Source organism: Suillus fuscotomentosus, assembly GCF_016647785.1.
Source record: "Suillus fuscotomentosus strain FC203 chromosome Unknown F5891scaffold_6, whole genome shotgun sequence".
Taxonomy (NCBI): Eukaryota; Fungi; Basidiomycota; class Agaricomycetes; order Boletales; family Suillaceae; genus Suillus; species Suillus fuscotomentosus.
In genome coordinates, this window is record NW_024539518.1 from 228,454 (window position 1) to 248,291 (window position 19,838).

The 19,838-nt window shown below is 47.6% G+C and overlaps 6 protein-coding genes across 6 annotated transcripts; 3 read left to right on the forward strand and 3 right to left on the reverse strand.

Annotated features, from left to right (window-relative positions):
* Positions 1-2,227: 2,227 nt before the first annotated feature.
* On the forward strand, positions 2,228-4,346 carry F5891DRAFT_1182721 (uncharacterized protein; the record flags this gene model as incomplete). Its single annotated transcript, XM_041366205.1, has 2 exons — positions 2,228-2,969; positions 3,025-4,346. The coding sequence occupies 2 exons, from the start codon at positions 2,228-2,230 to the stop codon at positions 4,344-4,346; spliced, it is 2,064 nt and encodes a 687-aa protein (XP_041231241.1).
* Positions 4,347-4,617: 271 nt separating this feature from the next.
* F5891DRAFT_943147 (Retinoic acid induced 16-like protein-domain-containing protein) lies at positions 4,618-8,067 on the forward strand (the record flags this gene model as incomplete). The annotated part of the gene is made up of 5 exons (XM_041374464.1): positions 4,618-4,719; positions 4,781-4,902; positions 4,959-4,996; positions 5,061-5,321; positions 5,372-8,067. 5 exons carry the CDS (start codon positions 4,618-4,620, stop codon positions 8,065-8,067), a joined length of 3,219 nt encoding a protein of 1,072 aa, XP_041231242.1.
* Positions 8,068-8,159: 92 nt separating this feature from the next.
* On the reverse strand, positions 8,160-9,421 carry F5891DRAFT_1101844 (uncharacterized protein; the record flags this gene model as incomplete). Its single annotated transcript, XM_041363594.1, has 2 exons — positions 8,160-8,991; positions 9,040-9,421. 2 exons carry the CDS (start codon positions 9,419-9,421, stop codon positions 8,300-8,302), a joined length of 1,074 nt encoding a protein of 357 aa, XP_041231243.1. The 3' UTR covers positions 8,160-8,299.
* Positions 9,422-13,761: 4,340 nt separating this feature from the next.
* On the forward strand, positions 13,762-14,302 carry F5891DRAFT_942515 (kinase-like domain-containing protein; the record flags this gene model as incomplete). The annotated part of the gene is made up of 3 exons (XM_041374428.1): positions 13,762-13,915; positions 13,978-14,042; positions 14,090-14,302. Coding segments are annotated over 3 exons (432 nt in total), but the record flags the coding sequence as incomplete, so codon positions are not given.
* Positions 14,303-14,670: 368 nt separating this feature from the next.
* Positions 14,671-16,712, reverse strand: F5891DRAFT_621724 (membrane bound O-acyl transferase family-domain-containing protein). Its single transcript, XM_041372498.1, has 6 exons — positions 16,677-16,712; positions 16,581-16,610; positions 16,464-16,524; positions 16,351-16,409; positions 16,050-16,299; positions 14,671-15,986 (listed from the first exon to the last, which is right to left on the reverse strand). The coding sequence occupies exons 5-6, from the start codon at positions 16,296-16,298 to the stop codon at positions 14,976-14,978; spliced, it is 1,260 nt and encodes a 419-aa protein (XP_041231245.1). The 5' UTR covers position 16,299; positions 16,351-16,409; positions 16,464-16,524; positions 16,581-16,610; positions 16,677-16,712; the 3' UTR covers positions 14,671-14,975.
* Positions 16,713-17,361: 649 nt separating this feature from the next.
* Positions 17,362-19,553, reverse strand: F5891DRAFT_1005879 (uncharacterized protein; the record flags this gene model as incomplete). The annotated part of the gene is made up of 14 exons (XM_041360406.1): positions 19,349-19,553; positions 19,285-19,293; positions 19,188-19,231; positions 19,090-19,134; positions 19,002-19,039; positions 18,882-18,952; positions 18,626-18,830; positions 18,531-18,574; positions 18,407-18,483; positions 18,240-18,358; positions 18,142-18,188; positions 17,960-18,037; positions 17,748-17,894; positions 17,362-17,679 (listed from the first exon to the last, which is right to left on the reverse strand). Coding segments are annotated over exons 1-14 (1,037 nt in total), but the record flags the coding sequence as incomplete, so codon positions are not given.
* Between the last annotated feature and the right edge of the window lie 285 nt (positions 19,554-19,838).

Below are 19,838 nucleotides of genomic sequence, written 5' to 3' on the forward strand. Positions count from 1 at the left end.
CACCTCCAACACCTTGGCACGATCAGTAGATCCCATCCCTTTGCGCAGGCAGAAGGCGGTGAAAAAGTTGCAGAGTGAGGGTCTAGAGGACATACAACTACTCAATATCTTGAATAAATTTCAGACCGACATCGCTATCATTGATATTTATCTTGCTATTGAGGTAGATAGTCTTCGGCGGTTGTTTTTAGAGCAGCATTCAAAGTAGTGTTACATGGATTCTTGTCGTGTCATGTTCTCTTGTATTGTACTTGTAGTAGCAAAGCAATATCACTATTTCTATAGATCATAGTCATTGATGAGAATCCAGTCTTAATCTGACAACAATGTCATCATTTGACGGAGATACTTTGGATCATAGTCATCGATGAGGATCTGGTCTTAATCTGACAACAATGTCATCATTTGACGGAGATACTTTGGATCATAGTCATCGATGAGGGTCCGAATGGCTATGGTATTAACGCGACTACAGTACTAGTGGTTCTATGATTGCCTGCTCCCCCCTCTGAATCCTTTCCCTGTTGTAGGCCTCCCACATCTCACTAGCAATCTGGTCACGACGGAGGCTCGCATGAGTGCGTGCGTGCTCAGTAGGAGGACCGTTAGCAAGGTTTCCAGTGTCAGTGAGAATGTGCGCATCTAAGACATTACGATAGTCCATCATGTCGTTTGGATCGTGAACTCGAATAACGTTGTGCACGAGACACAAGGCAGGAGGAATGCGCGCTTGAATGTCCATTTTGTACTCTGGTGGGAGGAGAAGGATACGAAATCGGCGCTTGATGACACCAAAAATGCGCTCAACAGCATTTCGAAGCATTGCATGACGCAAATTGAAAAGTTCTTTGCGATTACGAGGCCTATGTAACAATGTGAACATAAGTATGAATGGTACTAGCAGAATGCATCATACAAAGTATTAGCACGACCCCACTCTGCAAGATGATAACGCATGCCCCGAAACGGGACCAGAAGCTCATCACACGAGCCAAAACCAGCGTCCGCAAGATAATACTTTCCCTCAGGGATATTGAAATCGGTAGTACAAGCATCGTGATAGACACGAGCATCTGCAGCTGACCCCTCCCAACCGCTCAACATGTAGGTAAATGAAAGGTTGAATGAACATGCTGCGAGGCAGTTTTGAGAGAAGTTCCCCTTGCGATCCCGAGCGGCATGCCGATCTTCACCAAAAGGATGGCATGCAATGTGTGTACCGTCAATGGCTCCAATAGCGTCAACAAAGAACGGGAAGAACTTCGGGTTTTTCGTGATTTCGGGGGGAGGAGGGCTATCTACATCGGGCAGGCGGACATATGTCGTATATATCGGTGGCGAGGAGAATGCGAAAAGAACCCGTTTAAAATACCTGAAAGAACATAAGCTTGATACCAGGACAGCAACAATATACGTACTTTGATATTGTCTCATTGGACCGCTGGAAGCGTTCACCAAGATGGCGAATCGAGAGACCCGTGACAGACGCATAGAGAAATATAGCAAGCTGCTCTTCGAGCAGTACATGCCTGGAATCTCTGCAACCTGCTTGCCGAAGGAGATTGATGAGCACATAGAAAACATGCTTGTGGACCCCAAGCTCGCATCTGATGCGTTCAGGGTGTCCAGTGAGAAGTTCGGTGACCCATGCAGTCCCCGACAAAGTGGAGGTATGATACGGTTCTTTGTCGTAGTAGGTGTTTGAGTAAGCTTCGAGCGCGGTAGTTGTTGCGTTGAGGACTGTAATGACCGTGCGCATAGCATGCATGGCCATCTGCATGATGCATGCCAGATATCTCTTATCACTCTCCTCTGCATCTTGGTCCATCTCCTCTGCCTCCACAAGGTCGTATTCGTCCTCGTTAGCGTCCTCGTCGTAATCAGGATCAAGAGGCATTGTATTGATAGTAGGACAAGGCATACAGTAAGCGTTATCGGAGCGTGACATCTTGTTCAAGCTCCGACGATTAGCAAAGCCAGAACCAAATTCTAACTTGCGCAAATAACGCAAATAATGGTGGCCGAACAGACTCTTAACGTTGAGCTGCGCAGTCAGAATCTGCACTTTCAACTTTTCTGATGGCACTTCCGTGATTACTTCTGCCCGTGTTCTAAATGCTGGCCGTCGTTGATCCGAGTCGTGTTCCGAGTGGTTCAACCAAACAAATCAAAACATCCACAGTCCACACGTGATCTCATAAAACGCGTCGCGCGCGCCTAAACTCACATGTCTCAACCAATCGTGTTATGGAACGCTAAACTGCGCGCAACCCATGTCTTTGACGATGCAGGCATTTCAATCACGAAAACTATATTGCCTCCTCCAGGCCCCAGAGCCCCTTATGACATGGATCCGGAGCCTCCAAATATCTTGAAGACCGTCCCACCCCTTGCGTACTTCTGTATTCGCGCTCTCACTCCTCATGCGGACCAACTACACCACCTTCAGCATTCCGTACCTTACAGTGGGGATGTTGTCAGTGCTTTGGTCCGACGAACACCAGCCCCTCTTCCTGTCAAGAACAAGGATTCGCAACCGTTTTTCGTTTCGATTGTTAACCCTAGATTGTTGGCAACACTCGCGCAGATTATGCACCCGCTTCCTGAAGAGTTCAGGGACTATGACATACCGCTTAGTGATGTCCATCTACCATTGCTCCAAAGAGTACCTAGTCGGGAAAATTTCTGCTTTATAACTCTTCTGGCCTTACCATATTGCAAGGAAGTGTGCGACGACACCATTGGCGTCATTCGCCGTTTGAACACCCTCACTGCGCTGGATATAAAAGGGACAACCGTAGGATCCTACGGCCTCACTGTGCTTGCTCGCGGCTTGTCATGGAGCGACGACGAACTACAGTCCAGGACTGGTTGTTGGGGACTCAGAATCCTGAGCCTGCATAGCTGCACCAATATAGGCAACGAGGCTATCCCCATATTATCCAAATTTCCCCTGTTATCATCCATCGGTAACTTCCTTCTTTCTCCATTCTGCACCACAACTTATCCGTGCCCCATCGCCAGACCTGCGCTTCACTAGCTGCACGCGACACGCTGTCTCCAAACATCTTGCTGATGCTGGCTTCAGACCCTCTTCAAACCGTTTATTGTTTCATCCTGCTCCACTGGAGGTCTCGCTTAAGCAGCTCGAGAATCTTAGCTCAACTTCAATTTACTCATGCGGACTCACCTCCGTATTCAAGTTGCACGTTAACAAGCTCAACCATAGCAACCTCTTTTCTGAACACGGAACCCCGTCGTACATTCTCCAGGACATGATGGAGAGACCAATAAGTTTGATAGATGTTGATGTCGATGAAGAGAACAGCGAGCTAGCTGAACCTACCTCTCAGAATATGCAGGCAAGCACGACGTCTATGTTCTATGCATCGCGCCTGCCCCGCAGAGAAAACCTCATCCGGGCTGCAGCCGAGGAACAGCTTCACCCATTGACTTTGGCGCGCCCTTCACCCCAATGGAGTGTACTAGACGCACTCCGACCACCGGTACGACAGCAACAATCGTATGGTCCAGAGGAAGATTCACCACCACTAAAACTCGAATCCATGGACCGTGCGCGTCTCACCAAGCGTACCTTGTCAAGTGTGGAGGTCATGGTCACGACCCTGGCCGACAAGAACAAGAAGCGGAAAGTGGAAAGTGCATTCGCTAGCGCAAGTGCCTTTCCAATTTCCGTTTTGAAGTCGAAAAACCCTTTTGTCAAATCTGGGAGCTCGACTCCCAAATCGAACGGGTCGGGCGGCATGGTGCGATCCGTGTTCGCTGAGCAGAGAGATGCTGCCACTGCATCAGCACTCGTTAAACGAGACTGGTGCAAAGCTGAACCGTGGCCTAAGTTTTGTGATGGAGGGCCCTTGAAACCCTTGAAAACTTCCATGTCTTCGACTTCCTTAAACAACACCACTTCGAACCCAGTCTCCTCTGCGAGTGGCAGTGCTAATACATCGAACCCTGCCCAAAAGAATTCGAAGCCTCCTGCTGAGGCTAAGATACTCAGACCCATCACATCGTACCCCGTTCCGCCGTGTCCACCAGAGCATTTCCTGCTGGTGCCACAGATATATCCAAAAAATTGGGAGAAGAACAAGGGGGCTACCCACTCTGTGTTTGAGCCTTTTCCCGATCTGACGGCGCCGATGAATGGGAGCGATGATATCATTGAAGTGGAAGGAATCGGTTCCATTCACGATGACGATCCCAAAAGGAATGAGAATCCTCCGAAGAAAGCTGGGAGAGGTCGTGGCGGTGCCAGCAGCACGACGAAGAAAGGAAAGCAGAAGGCGACTGGATTTGACTGGAATAAGTGGAGACGGGAAACTATGTGATTGACTCCGAGTCATCATTATCTTTTCTTTGTGTATGATTCTTTATCAGTTCTTTATACTTTATTACTCAAATACCCATTCACGGATTCTTGTCTCGTGTACTTGTCCTTTTACTTATCTAACCGAGTTACACGTGTACTTATACTGCATGCTCACAAGCTTGAAGTTGACTGTAGTTTTTGCGCACATCACGTGAGAGGCCGCGTTCATATCCAGTTTCATTTGGTAGATCACTTTCTAGAGAGTCCATACGGGCTAATGTCCAGGCACGATGGACTACTTCTCCAAATTCCTCCGCGCAACGCCCCAAGCCTCCCCAAAGCCCGTTCAAGACCACGCAGATGAGTTTAGCAGATCCTGGAATGTCATCAAGGTACTACTCCCTTCCCGAATTTCCGTAGATCCCAATTGAACGCGAGTCGGCTTGCTCGTAGACAATACTCGAGCACCCAGACGAGCGACAGCTCACCAAGGGCATCAAATCTACCGATGCCCCAGCCCACTTGCAATTGATGGTCGACGCCCTGATCAGAGAATCGGCCCACAACGAAGAAGGGTATGTGCTCTGCAACCATGAAGGTCTCGATAGCGTTTATTATTGCTCTTCGTCAGCGCAACTGGTGCCTGCTTAGAATTTCTGCTCAAGAATGGTCTGCACCCCAACAACTACGATCTGCCCTAGGCAACTGTATCTAATAGTTCTTGCTCTCACAGATGTCTTGGGCACACTCGTGCGCCTCGCAGAACCCGACCGACCTTCTGGAATCCAGGCCGAGGTTCTCCGTGCAGTGCAAAACATGGTTGTTCTCATGGACGAACAATTCCTCGTGCACTCCGCTGTACATCGCGCCGTCCTGCGCCTCCTGCGTAACTGTGCCGGAGACGACATCCAAGAGCAGCTAGACGGTCGGAACAGGATTATGGGAGCTGCTAAAAATGCCGTACGGAGCCAGCCGTCTGATTATGAGCTTGATCGTGAGTGTTTGTGTCGTGTTTGACGATCTGTGGATGCTGATGGATGGCAGTGTTGAACTTACTGTGTATTTTGTGCAGCCGCATACGAACGTACCGCGAACTCTTGATGATTTTCTTCCATGATAAGCACTGGTACCACTCAGAACCGCTTTTCTCCGTTGAAGAAGAGGATGAGGATGAGGACGAGGATGAAGATGAGGGCAAGAACGAGGATGAGGAGACAAGGGAGCGCGCATCACCGACACCTTCACAGGTCACAATAACGTCTGCTCCTGCATCTCAGGCTGCCCATTCTCACAAGACAGAATACGAGTTCCTCCTTTTCAACTATCTACTCCGATTCGTTCATCGCGAAGGGCAAATTGGTGATTTTGCACGCACGGGCTTGCTCTTCCTCATGGATGTTGCAATGTCCCCTGGGGAACCGATACATAGATTAGCAGGGGATGAACAGGAGCCACCTGCAGCGTCTGGATCAGGGACCGCAGCTGGAGATCCGATTACAGATGCAGCACTTGCCTTGGCGGAGTATATCGTCGATGGTGATTTTTCAGACGTTCTTGGGGCGGGTCTGGGCGCAGTATACTCTTTGCTTCCATCGAAATTGGAGATCAAGTCACCGACTCGGGCTGATTCCTTGGATGGCAGTGGTATGGTGCTAGGTAGCACAGGACCAGACACTGAAGATGAGACAGAGCATGCTGAATTAGTGGTGGAGAATAACCGCGTCTCGGGTATCGAGGATTCTTCTAACCCAGACTTCAAATCTCGCCTCGACCACTTCCTCAAGTTGCTAGAATTTCTGCAGGACATTTTCCGCAGAAACAATGTTCATGATTCCCCCGAGTCCAACCTCGATGCGTCTGCGTTGGTAGGCACTTCCATTGTGCACTCTATATTGGATGCCGTGCGTCGCAGCTTCCTTGAGAACATACTCTACCCATCCGTTCTTGAGTGTTCTGATCTCGATGGTAGCGCTGTTGCTGTGATGTCTTATATCGACATCGTAATTCGTACTCTCGAACCAGGTCAGCTTTCCGACCTCTTCGTCGAATTCCTCATGAGTGAGGACAACGATGATGCCTCCCGTTTCCGACCACACCCTCGCATGCTCAATCTCAGTAGTGCTCCACCTCGCGCTGCTGACCGCTCAACAAAGCTCCGCCGACGCAAGAGTAGCGCGATGGTTCTGCTTGAGATGGAGGCTCCTGAATCGCAGAAACAATCAGAATACTTCACCTCAATGGGGCGATTCACGCTGAAAGACTTACTACTCACGAATCTGCGCTCGAAGAATCAGACGACAGTCGCATCTGCTCTGCAGTTATTGCAGTCGATGCTGAGCCAGAGATGTCACGTTTCGACCAGCGGTCTGTTCCTCGTCTTCTATGATGCAAATGCCACGAGCTATCCTGAGCCTGCTATGATTTTCCCGGACGTCACACAGATAACTGAAGATGATAGCGATGAAGAATTTGTTTACCCCGGTGCAGAGGAGACCAAACCCTCTGCAAGGCCACGATTGCCGCCCCTGCCCACATTCGTCCAGCCAGATATAACGTTCTCCACGCACGAGCGTGAGATGGGACTCTACCTCACACTGGTCTCCCGTGTTGATCCCTCACATAACGATGATGCATTCAGCACTGGCTATGACCACTATCTTCGCGACGCAATGTCGTCCATCCAGAACCATAGTTGTTTCCATATCCATGATGACGAAGACGTGGACGCACGTTCAAAGTTCAAGCATCGGCTCAATGTCAATGACCCCATTCTCTCGCTCATCCTCGAGTCTATGCGTACATTCTTCTCGAACTCGCCAAAGATGAACATTTCGCTCACGGGCGTGCTTGCAGAGTTAGCTGTCTGTCCTAACCGCTCTATCGCGGGGTGGCTTACATGTGCAGTATCAGAAACTCTCGCTCCATTCTCGGATCCCTATCTCGATGCAGATGATGGTCGAGATGATAGATCCATAGACTCTGTGATCGATGAGAAGTTTGCTACAGAAACCAACATACTCCCCGCCATCAGGCTCGATGAACATAGCCGCCCTGTCGTACACACTATCTTCCAAGGCCTCGTCGGCCAGCTGGAACGCTACCGGCAATCAGTCGAAAATTTCGACCAATATCTTCTTGAAAGGCGACAGGGTCTTTTGTTCTCTGAAAATCTGACAGATGCACTCACTCTCTCACTTGAACCAGTTCAAGATGCCTTATCGCCTAACTTATCGCAGTCAGGTTCTTGGGATGTCGTTCAGGCTTCTGAAACGCCTCCTCAACGCCCGAAGCCGAAGCCGAAGACTTTGGCTCTCGTGTCTTTCCTGACCCCAAGAAAAAGCAAAGTCGCTCCATCCAAGGCGCCTTCTGAACCCACAACACCCCCGAGGTCGGGCGGCAAAAATGTCGCTGCAAGTCCATTTGCTCCACATTATCAGCGCACGCGAGATATTGTCGTTGAACCTTTCGTGGCTCCCGTTCCCCACTTGAGTCCTTGGATATCAGCCCAGCCATCAAAGTGGAATGCGGATGAAGATGATATTTTCAGTGCAGGAAGTCAATGGGGGGGGCACACAGCTACTCGATCAGAGGGAGAGGACTTGCATGGAGGGAAGGCAACGCAAGTTACATTGTCGCAACTGCTGGACAATGTTGTCATTTTAGAGGAGTGCATCAAGGAGCTGGTGGCCATTATTCACGCTCGTCGTAGTTTAGGAATTGATCTAGTAAGATACGTGTGAGCCTCACTAATAATCTCATTATCACTTGTGGAGGTTGGAATCTAACAAATTGCCACCGTCGTAGCTGATTAAGTACATCATCAGCCAGCAGACGCGTCAGATGCAACATAGACAAGGGTCAACCAGTCAGGCCTCAGGTCTTGACAACAATAATTTAGACGAATGCATCAAAATAAATACAATACAAAGCAGAACGAGGCAGGTACGACAGCAAACATCCACAGAACAGGGGTTATTTGGCTTTCTTCGCTCTCCCGCTCCGTCTTCCCTTTGCTGGTGATGATCCTTCACCTGTTGGCTTGCGTTTATCCGAAAAAATCCTTTGTTGTATCTTGGCAAATTCCTCGTCATCGATATCAGGAGGATCCTGGACATGAAGTTTCTTCTTTGGTGATTCCACTTCAGCCTCAGACTCGTCAGCGCCCTTCTTCCGTTTCTTTCCCTTTCCTCCTTTCTTTCTGGGTGACTCTTCCATATTTGAGTACTTAGCAGCCAGGTCATCCAGGAAACCGTGGCGGTCCTTCTGTCTCTTCAAAATGAGGGCCTGGAGTGCTGAAGTGTCTCCCTTGTCATCATCATCGTCATCTGCTGATTTCTTCGCTTTCCCCTTGCCTTTTCGCGCCCCTGTCTTTCCGCTTCCATAGAACTCATCCCATACGCCAAGTTCCTTCGCGAGTTCTTCAGCCTCCTTTGCCTCTTTGTCACTCTGCTTCTTCCTCACTAACTTGGCTTTCTCGTCTTTGGAGCTTGACACCCATTGCGGAAGACTCGGCAGATCACCAGCTTGTACAAGATTCGAAAGTGCGACGATGAATCTCGGCTCATCATCAATAGTAGAGTGAGGAATGTGCTTCATGATTTCGTCGAAAGATCCTCTGGTTTCGAGGTACGCGGCCTTGAGGTCCTCAATCTCCTCAGGAGATCCTGTAAGTAGAGTTACTTAACAATCTACCAGATATAATTTAGACGCACCTTGATATTCTTTCTTCATTTCGTCCAGTCTCCCGCGTGTGACGCGATCAAATAGATCCTCAAAGTAAGCTTCCCAACCACCGTCCTCATCCGCCTCACCGAGTAATCCTTCGTCGGTCTTTCCGGTTTTGTCATATTTCTTCCTCCGCTTTTCATCGCTTAGTACGGTGTATGCAAAACCAATCCTCTGGAACTGCGTAGATGCTTTGGCCCTTTCCTCCTCGGTGGCGTTAACTAGTTTGTCAGGATGACACAGCAAAGCAAGTTTCCTGTAGGACTTCCGGATATCTTCTGTGGAGGTATCTGATTTGAGGTACAAGACGGCGTAAAGGTCTACATCTTCTTCGTCAAAGAACTGGGATATGGGGTCGTTGTCATCCATGGTGGCAAGAAACGCGTTGACCGTCACACAACGCGCTGAAATGAGATGGGTCACGTGCTGCAGTAACAGTCACATTCCATGCCAGCGCCCAAAATTGTTTCCAAGTGCTTCCAAATTTTTGCTGCACCTCCATCATCTTTTTAATGCCAAAGCAGGGTTCCTATGGCTAGTATCTCAGGGGCAATACGCGATTTGGCGAACGATTATGGACATCAATATGTCTTGCCAGGTGATGCCTCCGAGTCTGTACCTTTGGATGTTTGATAAAGCCCTTCGACACATCTTGGGGATGAGCCCCAAAGCTACTTGATTATACAATATGGATGTCTACGACGCGTTCGTTTTATCTATTCACCAGTAAAAGCAGTGCATTTCGACATCGGGAACAAGATATGTTCCTGTCACTCTTCCACGCCTTCTACATTACAATATCTTGTCTTTGTCCTTTCCTTTCTACAAGAAGGGCTCGAATGACATTGATACTCTTGTGCTCGAATGCCTCTACGAATTGCAGATCACCATGGCATCTGATCCCGACTTCAACTTGAAGGCAATCGCTCAGAAGTGCAAATTCTGAATGACTGAAAACACTTGACGACACTTTCTGTCTCTGCTCTGCTGTGCTCCAGCCTTTAACTTTTGTTCTCAGAACAAGTTCAGACGCTTATAGACCGCCGTCACGCCCTGGAAGCTGGAGCACCTTGCACTGGCGCTCTCGCCAGTCTTTAATCTTTTGGACATGGCACATGTTCAGATGTTCCTAGAGCACTGTTCGTGTCTGTTCGGGGGGGGTGCCATGTACCACTTTCACATATACATGGAAGAACCTTTCCGACTCAGTACAGCACCACAAGACCTTGCACTGGCGTTTTCTGGGAGTCGGCGTGCAGTGTGATGCAGTGCAGCAGTGCTCATATATAGGCGGGAAGACTAATCACGCCACGTCTTTCGCCGTGGCTTGTGACGATCATGAATCATTGGCAATAGCGGTGTCGACTCAATGCCAGGGGGCTATGACTTTGGCAGCGATCACAGGACTTTCAGAAGCATCTCCTTGTTATCATATCCAGCATGTGACAACAAAGCCTCGAGATTTGAAAACGCTCAATCTCCTGCCTTGTCATGATGCTCCTGATGGAGTTCTCGAGGACAAAACGATCGTAGATCACGAGACGTCACTGCTGATCTATCGGGGCATTTTGAAAGTGAATGTTTCCCCCGAGCAATCATCTTGCAATGGACATTATTAATATTCATTACCCACTCATACAGTGCCTTCCATGCTATTTGCGGGATCATCTGTATTATCATACACGCCCTCCACCTCAATAAACAGAGCTCAATGAGCTTGGTGTCCGAAGCCTGTCTGCGTGAATTTCGTATGTGAGTCTCCTGCTCTTCGCGATGCCCTCGCCTGGCCTCTGTAGAATGCGATACGACGTAACCTGCCGCGGTACGTAAAACAGCCTGGAGTACTACCATTAACAGCCATCTAGTTCTACTAGTAGCACAAAATATGATGTAGCTGTTACTATTCGTCAATCTATGAGCCTTTAGAGACTGTCTTGAGATGCGGATGCCGCAAGTAAAGAGATGAGGAATTTTATTCCAGCCTTGCAACTGCTTTCACAGGTGGCAAAGGCACTAAGTAATACTTACAAGCTGCGATATCGTTATGATCGCTAATGTTCCCACGCACTTGTGATCAGTGCCATCTCTTCAAGCTCTCCATTTGCTCTCCATCCTCCATCTATTGGCCACAGGCAAGACAGGCAAGACAGTCATACCTTCTATCCTGTGGAGTACGAAAACATGCCTCCTGCATTGGAATACCTCCCAGTTGTCATGTCTTTGTGCTCTACAGCTTCGTTGGTATGTCCAGCCGTTGCAACGTTGAGCTAGTTGCAAGCACTGGGCTATCCGGAGAAATGTCCATTGAGATGACGCTTCTACGGAGAGCTCTGATGCTTTGCTTGAGATATTTTCCAGCGTTTTTCGTGCTGCGCTCCGCTGACATCATGACATCTCCCGTCTGGTGATACTATCACTAACCCACAGTGCGTATCAGTGGCCAACACAATACTGTCCTCCAAATCCTAGATGATGCATAATATCCGCGGAGGCTGTCCTCATACATCGCCTGTGTGGAAGAATGCCATTACCATTCGTGGTTTCCAAATGCGCGAATAGATTTGGTGTTTGTTATCATGGGCTACTGCCGTTTCTTGTCGAGAATATTGAGCATGGTGCTCTAGGATTGTTCGACTGGGTACTTTTTGTGCTACTTATGGCACTATTACTCTGCACGGGACATTGGGAACGAGCTCGGTCTGCCGTACATGCTCACGTACGGCAATATGATAGAGACAATCATGGATAAGTATAAGCTCCACCTGACCTTCTAACTACTCGCTTCAACACTACTTACCCGCATCGAAAACTGATCAGTAATATGATCTTCATGTAGGTCGGATCTCCCACCTAAAGTTGATCTCTATTTCAATTTGTAGTATCCAACATTGAACAAGCCTGGAATCCATGGTTATGTAGAGAACAGCGCCCACTTCTTGTTCTTGGATCAAAATGTACGTAGGTCTCTTTGTCGCCAGTGTGTGTTAATTCTCATGGCTTTTGTTCCCTTTTGGGCGCCTAGCCGTCAAAACAAGATCGCTAGCCCAAAGGCGTCAAACACGTCATGTGTCCGTGACGCGGTTTCCGCAACCAGTACTCGCTTGATTGATTGCGCGCTGGTGTATTGGACTCAACGGCCTTATCGCGCGGATCACTGCGACGACCATGCATTGTACAATGCACAACTGAGTTGGGAAGCTCGTTTGGTTTCAAGAAACTCAAAGAACCCATAATCATCGACAAGGCCGCCAGGGTCCCTTGTAATGAAGTAGGGACCGCATTAGGCCAATGCTTACCCCTAATTCGTGATAGTTCATACATACAAGGCCCAACTCATAAATTGCCTGCCAATTTTCACTTCCATTCCACGTCCCTATCGTACTATCAAGGCCGCTATGAAGGTCGAATGTCATCGGTGCAGGACTCGTGTTCCACAGGAGCTGACGAAAGTTCATGAAACCCGATGCTGAAACAGGACGATAACACCTACCCTCAATCCTCATGCACATCCATCTCATCAACCATACCCGCACGATATTGATGCATCACAGTTGCAGAACCATTATCTCCAAGTCAGTGTACATGATGACCCAATCGCTATATGCCCTAATGACGTCTTCTGCAGCCGGTTTCGCATTCAGCCGTCCCTCATGCTTTCATTTCACCCCTCATCGTACCGAGCTTTATAAGTGACCCATCAGACTGGGACCCATGGCGACGAGAACTTGAGCAATCGCGTAACAAAACTTCTTCGGAAAATCGAGAAATCCAACGAGCTTATAATGGAAGAAGACAGGTGAATATGTCGCGAATACGTCAACCATGTCAAAGTCTACCAAGTGCTTCCATTCTTTCGTGCAAACCCTGAAGAAGCTCATCATTGTGTTTCAGAATCTGATGGTATACACTTACGCATACCTGAGACGCTGCACAAACAATATAGGGTAGGGTAACCAGTGATGCCTGATTCATACAATCAACACACTCTAGGCTTCTGAACGAACTGAAACAGAAAATCATAGAGTGGAGAAACTGAGATCACAATGATCTCATGATATTAACCATGCATCGGATTATCAGGGATACTTTGAAGAGCCTTCTGGATCGCAGCGTAAACCTCATTTTTTTTGGCTTTCGGTCGCCCGTTCTCATATCTTCCTGATGGGAAAGAGATCCGTGTCCTATGCACGTATCAGTCAAATTTACATCAAGACATATTGTTCCTTGCGATGATGTGGCAGTCCTTCGCGTCCTTCTGGCTTGTGCGGAAGAGATTATGAAAATGACTTTTATGGCCTCGCACACAACCAAGCACAAGATATGGTCGATCTGCTTGAAGAGGTAAACTCATATCTCTAGTCTATTTATGTGGTCGACTTTAGACATCCAGATCTTGCGAGATCCTTCAACCGACCATGCCACACGCGCGCGGCTTTTGAGATATATCATTCGACTATCACGAAAATCTGACCGTTTACCATGTCAGCTGCGGTTGGACGGACTAGAGCCAACCCCGATGCGCGTTGTTGAGCAGGGTGGATCTACAACTATCTTTACAGCGTCTTATGACCATCGATCTGTTGCTATCAAGCGATCGCACCTGCCATCCATAGCGCAGTGTCACAAAGTGAGTAGTTCATCATCCGTCGATCTACATCCTACTCACCTGTTCGCATGTTTAGGACTTTGTGAGCGAGGCAGTGATTTAGAGTCACTTGAAACACGAGAATATCGTGCCATTTATAGGAGTCATAGACAAAGACTATAGGCTGTGGCTTGTTTCGGAATGCATGTACAGTAGTAATGTGAAAACGTACATAGAGTATACGGGCAGGGAGAACTGGGATCTTCGGCATCTGGTAAGTTATATCATTCGTTATCAGCAACACCGATTAATTAGAGATTCTCTATCCAGGCAGAAGGAGCTGCAAAAGGTCTTTGCTACCTGCATACTTTCGATCCGCCTATCGTTCATGGCGATCTCAAGGGAGTGAGTGTTTTTCATGTCAGAAAGGTTCGCAGGTTTTTTCCATATAGTGTAATGTCATGGTCGACAGACGAGAGAATGCTCGTCTGACCGACTTCGGAATCTCGAGATCTGATGATACACGTCAAGGGTTGGATTCTACTAATGTCGACCGCCGAGAAACGCTTAATTGGATTGCCCCAGAGCTTATTTTCTTTGGAAATTCGGAAACTATGCGCATGGAAGCCGACATATGTATATGCATTTGCTTGTGTGCTATATAAGGCAAGTGGTTTTGTCCTGTTCAAGTCATCAGACTCATTACTCCTCGCTTTCACCTCACTTTAGATCTATACTGGAGGCATCCCATATCATGGAGAGAATATAATCGATTGCCTGAGGGAACGAAAGAGACCATTGCTGCACGGATTGGGAGGACCCATCACAAGACTTATTGAGAGATGTTGGCATCATGATCCAAGGCTACGCCCGAAAGCCCTCGTCGTCTTCGAAGAACTGGAGATGATGAAATAGTTTCCATTGCTTTCTTTGATAGGACTTTGAACGTTAACTTTGGCGCGTGAATCCGGTGTTTGGAGTTCCAATTTTCTGTCCCCCTTCAATTCTGATTGGTGTCATACTTGATAATCTATAATATCTAAGCACGAGATACCGCCGGATTCGTTCTGTCTAGTTGAATACAAGCACCTGTTCATCTTCGGACATTTTCTGCCCATCCGTGCAACAGCAGCCTTCCGTTCATTCACCACACCACTCATTGCCTCAAGAAGGCTCCTCGCGCCAGAACTGCTGAAGACTGACACAAATGTTACGTATAACGGTACAAGTACATACAAGTAGGTAATGGACAACCGAGGATCAAAAAAAGGAGTATACATAGTTAGGGGGAAAAGCAGTACATCAACGTCGCCGAGCTACATAATGATCTCTCAGAATCTAAAACAAATTAAAACCATGTTTCAAAAAGTGGACAAGCAAGACTGTCGGCCTGTAATCGTCAGGAAAGAACTTGGACTCGATCAAACCAACTCTCGCCCATGCATCAATCATGAAGGTACCCCAAAAGACTAGCCACAGCCAAGTCCACAACGAGCCCAAAAATCCATCGACACGTAAGCCCGTACGTTTCTTCCATATGCCTTCAAGAATTAGACCGACGGCTTGCATGATGAAGAACCCAAACACCACAACAGGGTGACCACCCCGTTCCATTGCCTTCAATACAAGATAGTGCAGAGCGCCTGAGATGAGGAATGCGCCCATCACCCCTCCAGGGCGACCGAATAGGTATGCCAATGGTCGGGCACCGACTGATATAAAGTACTCCCGGAGCAATTGATGCCACTTGCGACCCCAAAAACTGGTCAGTGATGTCGAAAGCCATGGGGTATCAAACAAGGGCGGCCATTGAGACGGTGCTTGTCTGAACAACAAGACAAACACAATGGTGTATATGTGATACAGCGATTCAACCAAAAAATATGCTGCACAACCAGAGAGGATCGTAATGAAGGCAGACCGGGTATAGCGACTGAGGGGCGGTAGTGATGCGTCAAATATTGTGCCCCCTTCAGCTGATCCGAATCTTTCCGGAGAAAGATAGTGAGCGGCTCTAGAGGCGGCATCAAATGCAAGCGTGTTGAACAATAGCTTCGCGAGAGTGCTGAGCAGGAACTTTGGTCTTGACTCTGTTCCACAACTGCTCTTTGGAATGCGTAGGCCTTTCGGCCAATCCCACCCAATCCCGCGAAGATTAACTGATAGATCCCATGCATTCCAGAATGCGGTGAATAGTGGGGTATCCTCGACATTGGTCAACTGGCTGCTTGTGCTGTCTGAGATGGTATTACCGTTGAACGTTTTGTTCGGTTGTAAAGCGATTCGACTATATGGTTTTTTCGCGAAAGCCCAACCGGTCGATCGCATCGAAAAGGTGAATACGGCGGCCTGAGTTGTAACACTTGAATGAGACAGGCTCTTCCTGACGGACAATTTGTACAGTGCACTCACAACTAGTATTTGATTGAGGAAAAGGTAATCGGGAATTCCGAAAGAAAGATCGAGCGACGAGCCAGCTCGATATGAACATAGCAATGTAACTGGAAGAAGCGCAAAGCGGATCATTGCAGTGCGTTTTCGTTGAACCAGGACGGCCATTGTAAAGTACGAAACAAAGGCCGGTAAGAAAAGTGTCGAAAAAGTCGACACCGACAATGACGCTCTCTCCTGGGATACAAGTAGCCTACTGAGGCTGACCATGCTGAGAGCTTTTGTCAATGGTGAGCTGCTATGAACATAGAAAATGCAGTACCTTGTAATATATGTCCAACTGACGAGTTGCACAATCCGATGTGCTGATAACAAGACAAACTTTGTTCTGTGCAGTGATGGACATTTATACTTCTTTGTGAGTCAGAACTTTACCTACGTAGATTGAAACAACTTTGAGTTTGAGGCCTCAGGCCAGAGGCACCTTGAAGTAGCCCTATGATGATAGACTAAGACATTCGTCTTGTATGGTTCTTAATGGAGATGATTTACGCTTGGCCATCCAATTCGAACGCGCGGGATCTAAGGCGAAAGTGGTGTGAGGCAAACGATGAACTTCGCCTGTCTGGAATTTGCACTTTGACGAACCGTCGGCGCAGAGCAGTGATGCGCACGCGCGCATTTCGTACTAACCCCTTCTCTGCTGACATATTTAGTTGCACTGCGCATATTGTGTTCGCTTCCAGGTCTAGGCGAGGCGAAGGTGTATTCGGATGGGTGACCGCAATCAGCATAATCGGTAGCAAGAACTCACCGGTCAACTGGCGGCCATAGTTGGATTATAGTCTCATCACCACCTGTAGTTGAAGTAATCAAGTGGGCGTTGATGAAATCGATTCCATCATCGGGCGGTGCAGTCCTACCACCGAAAGTGAAAACGGATGCAGGAAGATAACTTCTGTCCCTAAGAGGAGAGGCGCAGATCCATCAATTTTCGAGAACCGCTTTTTGTCAAGAGCGTAGGGAATACAAATGATACCATGAAAAGAGCAAGATAATGCCATAACAATCAAAATGCGAATGATAACAGTTCCGACGCTCAATAAGCTGAAACCGCCATGCGAAAGTTTCAGAATACACAAGAGCTTAAGCTTAAGCTTTAAGACATGCCTGAGCCAAAGTAGGGTTCGAGTGGAACGTGCACAGGGCGACAACACAAATTGGTTCCGCGGGATCAAACGCTGTCCTTGAATGTCGATTGGTTTTCAAATTCCACTCGCCTGACCGTTTCTCGTACACGTGACGTTGTTACTCGCAAGACTTTGTTTCAAACTTCCAAAGAAAGACCCGAGCCGCAGGCTTCCCTTGCCATGACTTTTTGGGTATCTGAGATATCTGGCTTTCCATATATAACTGTAACATGGATTATGTAAGCTGTAGTCCATAACGCTAAATAAAACAAAAGGGATCCTCTCCACTTCCAACAGTTGAAGAACAGATCTTTACATATGCAGAGCACTCCCTGTCCATATCGTCTTGATTGTAGTCTCCAAGTCTTTGTGAAGTTCAGAATAAGAAAGAGACATGTATCACTCAATGGATATCTGTTGCTGAAGAGGAACGCCACCTGGGGAATATGATGACTGGCGCTCTGAGATTTGGGCGGTGGGTAAGCACTGTGAGTTCCTGCCGAGTTCTAATTTTAAAAAAGTTAATCACCCATTCCAAACGCATTGATGACCTGCATCTTGACAGGTGTATAAGACTGACCATGCGTCTTAGATTCGGATAGTCCCTTGTCAAAGTCACGGAAACACTTGATTCCGATCGCGAACGAGGCTAAGAGGAGCAAGAAGGCGACGACGGCTAAGGATAGCCGCCAGATATGGTTTAGCGTCATGATGAAACAGATTACGCTGTATGTGACTTACTGAAGACGGTCAATGTGGCGCGAGTTGAAATGTACTGGTTCTCAGAGGAAGGCTCATAAAAGCGAACCAGTTTGTACACTAAAGAATGTGTCAACTTGCGAGATGATTAACACATGTTATACACATACAGACTAAATCATACTATCAGTTGCCGGTCAATGCATTAAAATGAAACACCTCACAATAAGACATCGCAGCCACCATCAATGCAAGGGCCGTAGTCATCAACCTAGCAGACAATTCAGATAATCACGCGAAGTGGGCGCTGGAACCATCATACCATTTGACTTCATACTTGACAGCACGTGCACAACCGGCCAAAAGAAATAAAACGACAGGAATCGCTGCGATCGTGATACCAAATTCAGCAGAATCTCTGCTGAGAACAACGATGAGAAGCTGTGGATTTTCAGTCCCTGGACAATTTTCAAGAGCCACGATGTTCACCTGCATAGTCACCCCCACGAAACAGAAGAAGTCGAATTTAAGTAAGCAGATGAAGATTTGATAGAATTGATACATCGCTATTTCGAGTCAGCGCCATGTCATCAAAAATGAATACATAGCTCACACTTGAATTTCGGGTTTGCCCCAACAACATGGAAGATAACCCATCTGCAATATTTCAGTAATGAGCAGCATACACGATAAGCTGTGTGATCGTACCCGAACTCATCATACAGCTGCTTGATCCAGAACATCAAAAAGAACCACGACGCAGCAATTATGCAGGGAGCCACGATTAGGAACCGTTCGACCTTATTCCATAGTGAATTTGGATCTACAGCGCAAGGAGGCGTGCAATTAAATATAGCGACACGGGTTTCATGAACTTGAAGAGCAGAAAAGACGATGAGAGCTCCATGAAAAACTACGAAGTGTTCAGAAAGAAGGAGGCATTTTCAGAGAAGTCGACACCTACGAACAATCCCCATGAGCTGGATGATGTTCCGTGATCGTAGAGCATCAAGTGCCATTATTAATTCGAATATCCTGCATTATTGTCAACAGCTTGGGAGTGATCGTGAATGCAACTACATACTCTGCTAGAATAAAAAGAGCTAAGTAGCATGGCAATGTCTTCATAATGTGAGCGGTTCAGCTTGTTAATGATGTACGTAGAAAAGTACCTTGTACCCAAGGTCTGTAAACGCCGTCCCTGCATGGGCTTGAACCTTGACGTCAGCTAGTTAGCAGGCGTATCGATTCGACTGCGGACTACACTCACTATTCCGAATGTTGATCCAACCATAGCTACTACCACAATGGCCTCTATGAGCACCTAGGTCAAATCTTGATCGAGAACCTTCAAAGAAACGACTAACGGAGTGCAACTGTGGCAAAGGTTCTTGAATGACAAGGTCACAAAATATTGGGATATAAACTTACTTGTGATGATGAAAGCCTTTTGGGCTCTCGTCCCAAATAATGGTTCAACAGCCATGATGAAGCAGACCGTCAAGCCTTCGGCCGTAAAATGAGAGAAGTTGGTGGTTCCGAGTCGTCGGTGAACGTCACGGTTCGTGCAGCTGTGACACTACTAGCCGACTAGCCAAATCAAGCTCTCAATGTGGCTGTGTCTTCCTGTGTTTACCGAGCTCGTCGGTTATGCAGTTGTTTCATGCTCGATTTTGTGTACATACTACAGGTGTATGCACATAGCATGATTTAACATGATCGGTTAGTTGTGAATGATCAAGCTTAAGATTCAGCGACCTTGAGTTCAAGTCGTGCTGGAGCGATGGGCCCCATGATCGAGCTTCGACGCCGCGTTGCAATCATATTGACAGAGTGAAAAAGTGACATATTCCCCGGCCCCGCAGACGTCAAGTCGTTCACCTACATACGCCCGCACCGACATCGTGTGACGAAGATGAAG

Coding starts and splice junctions, on each gene's coding strand:
- F5891DRAFT_621724 (XM_041372498.1), bottom strand. CDS start 16,298: ATGGTCAGCCTCAGTAGGCTACTTGTATCCCAGGAGAGAGCGTCATTG. Junction 15,987..16,049: donor TCCTCAATCAAATACTAGTT/GTGAGTGCACTG, acceptor GTTACAACTCAG/GCCGCCGTATTCACCTTTTC.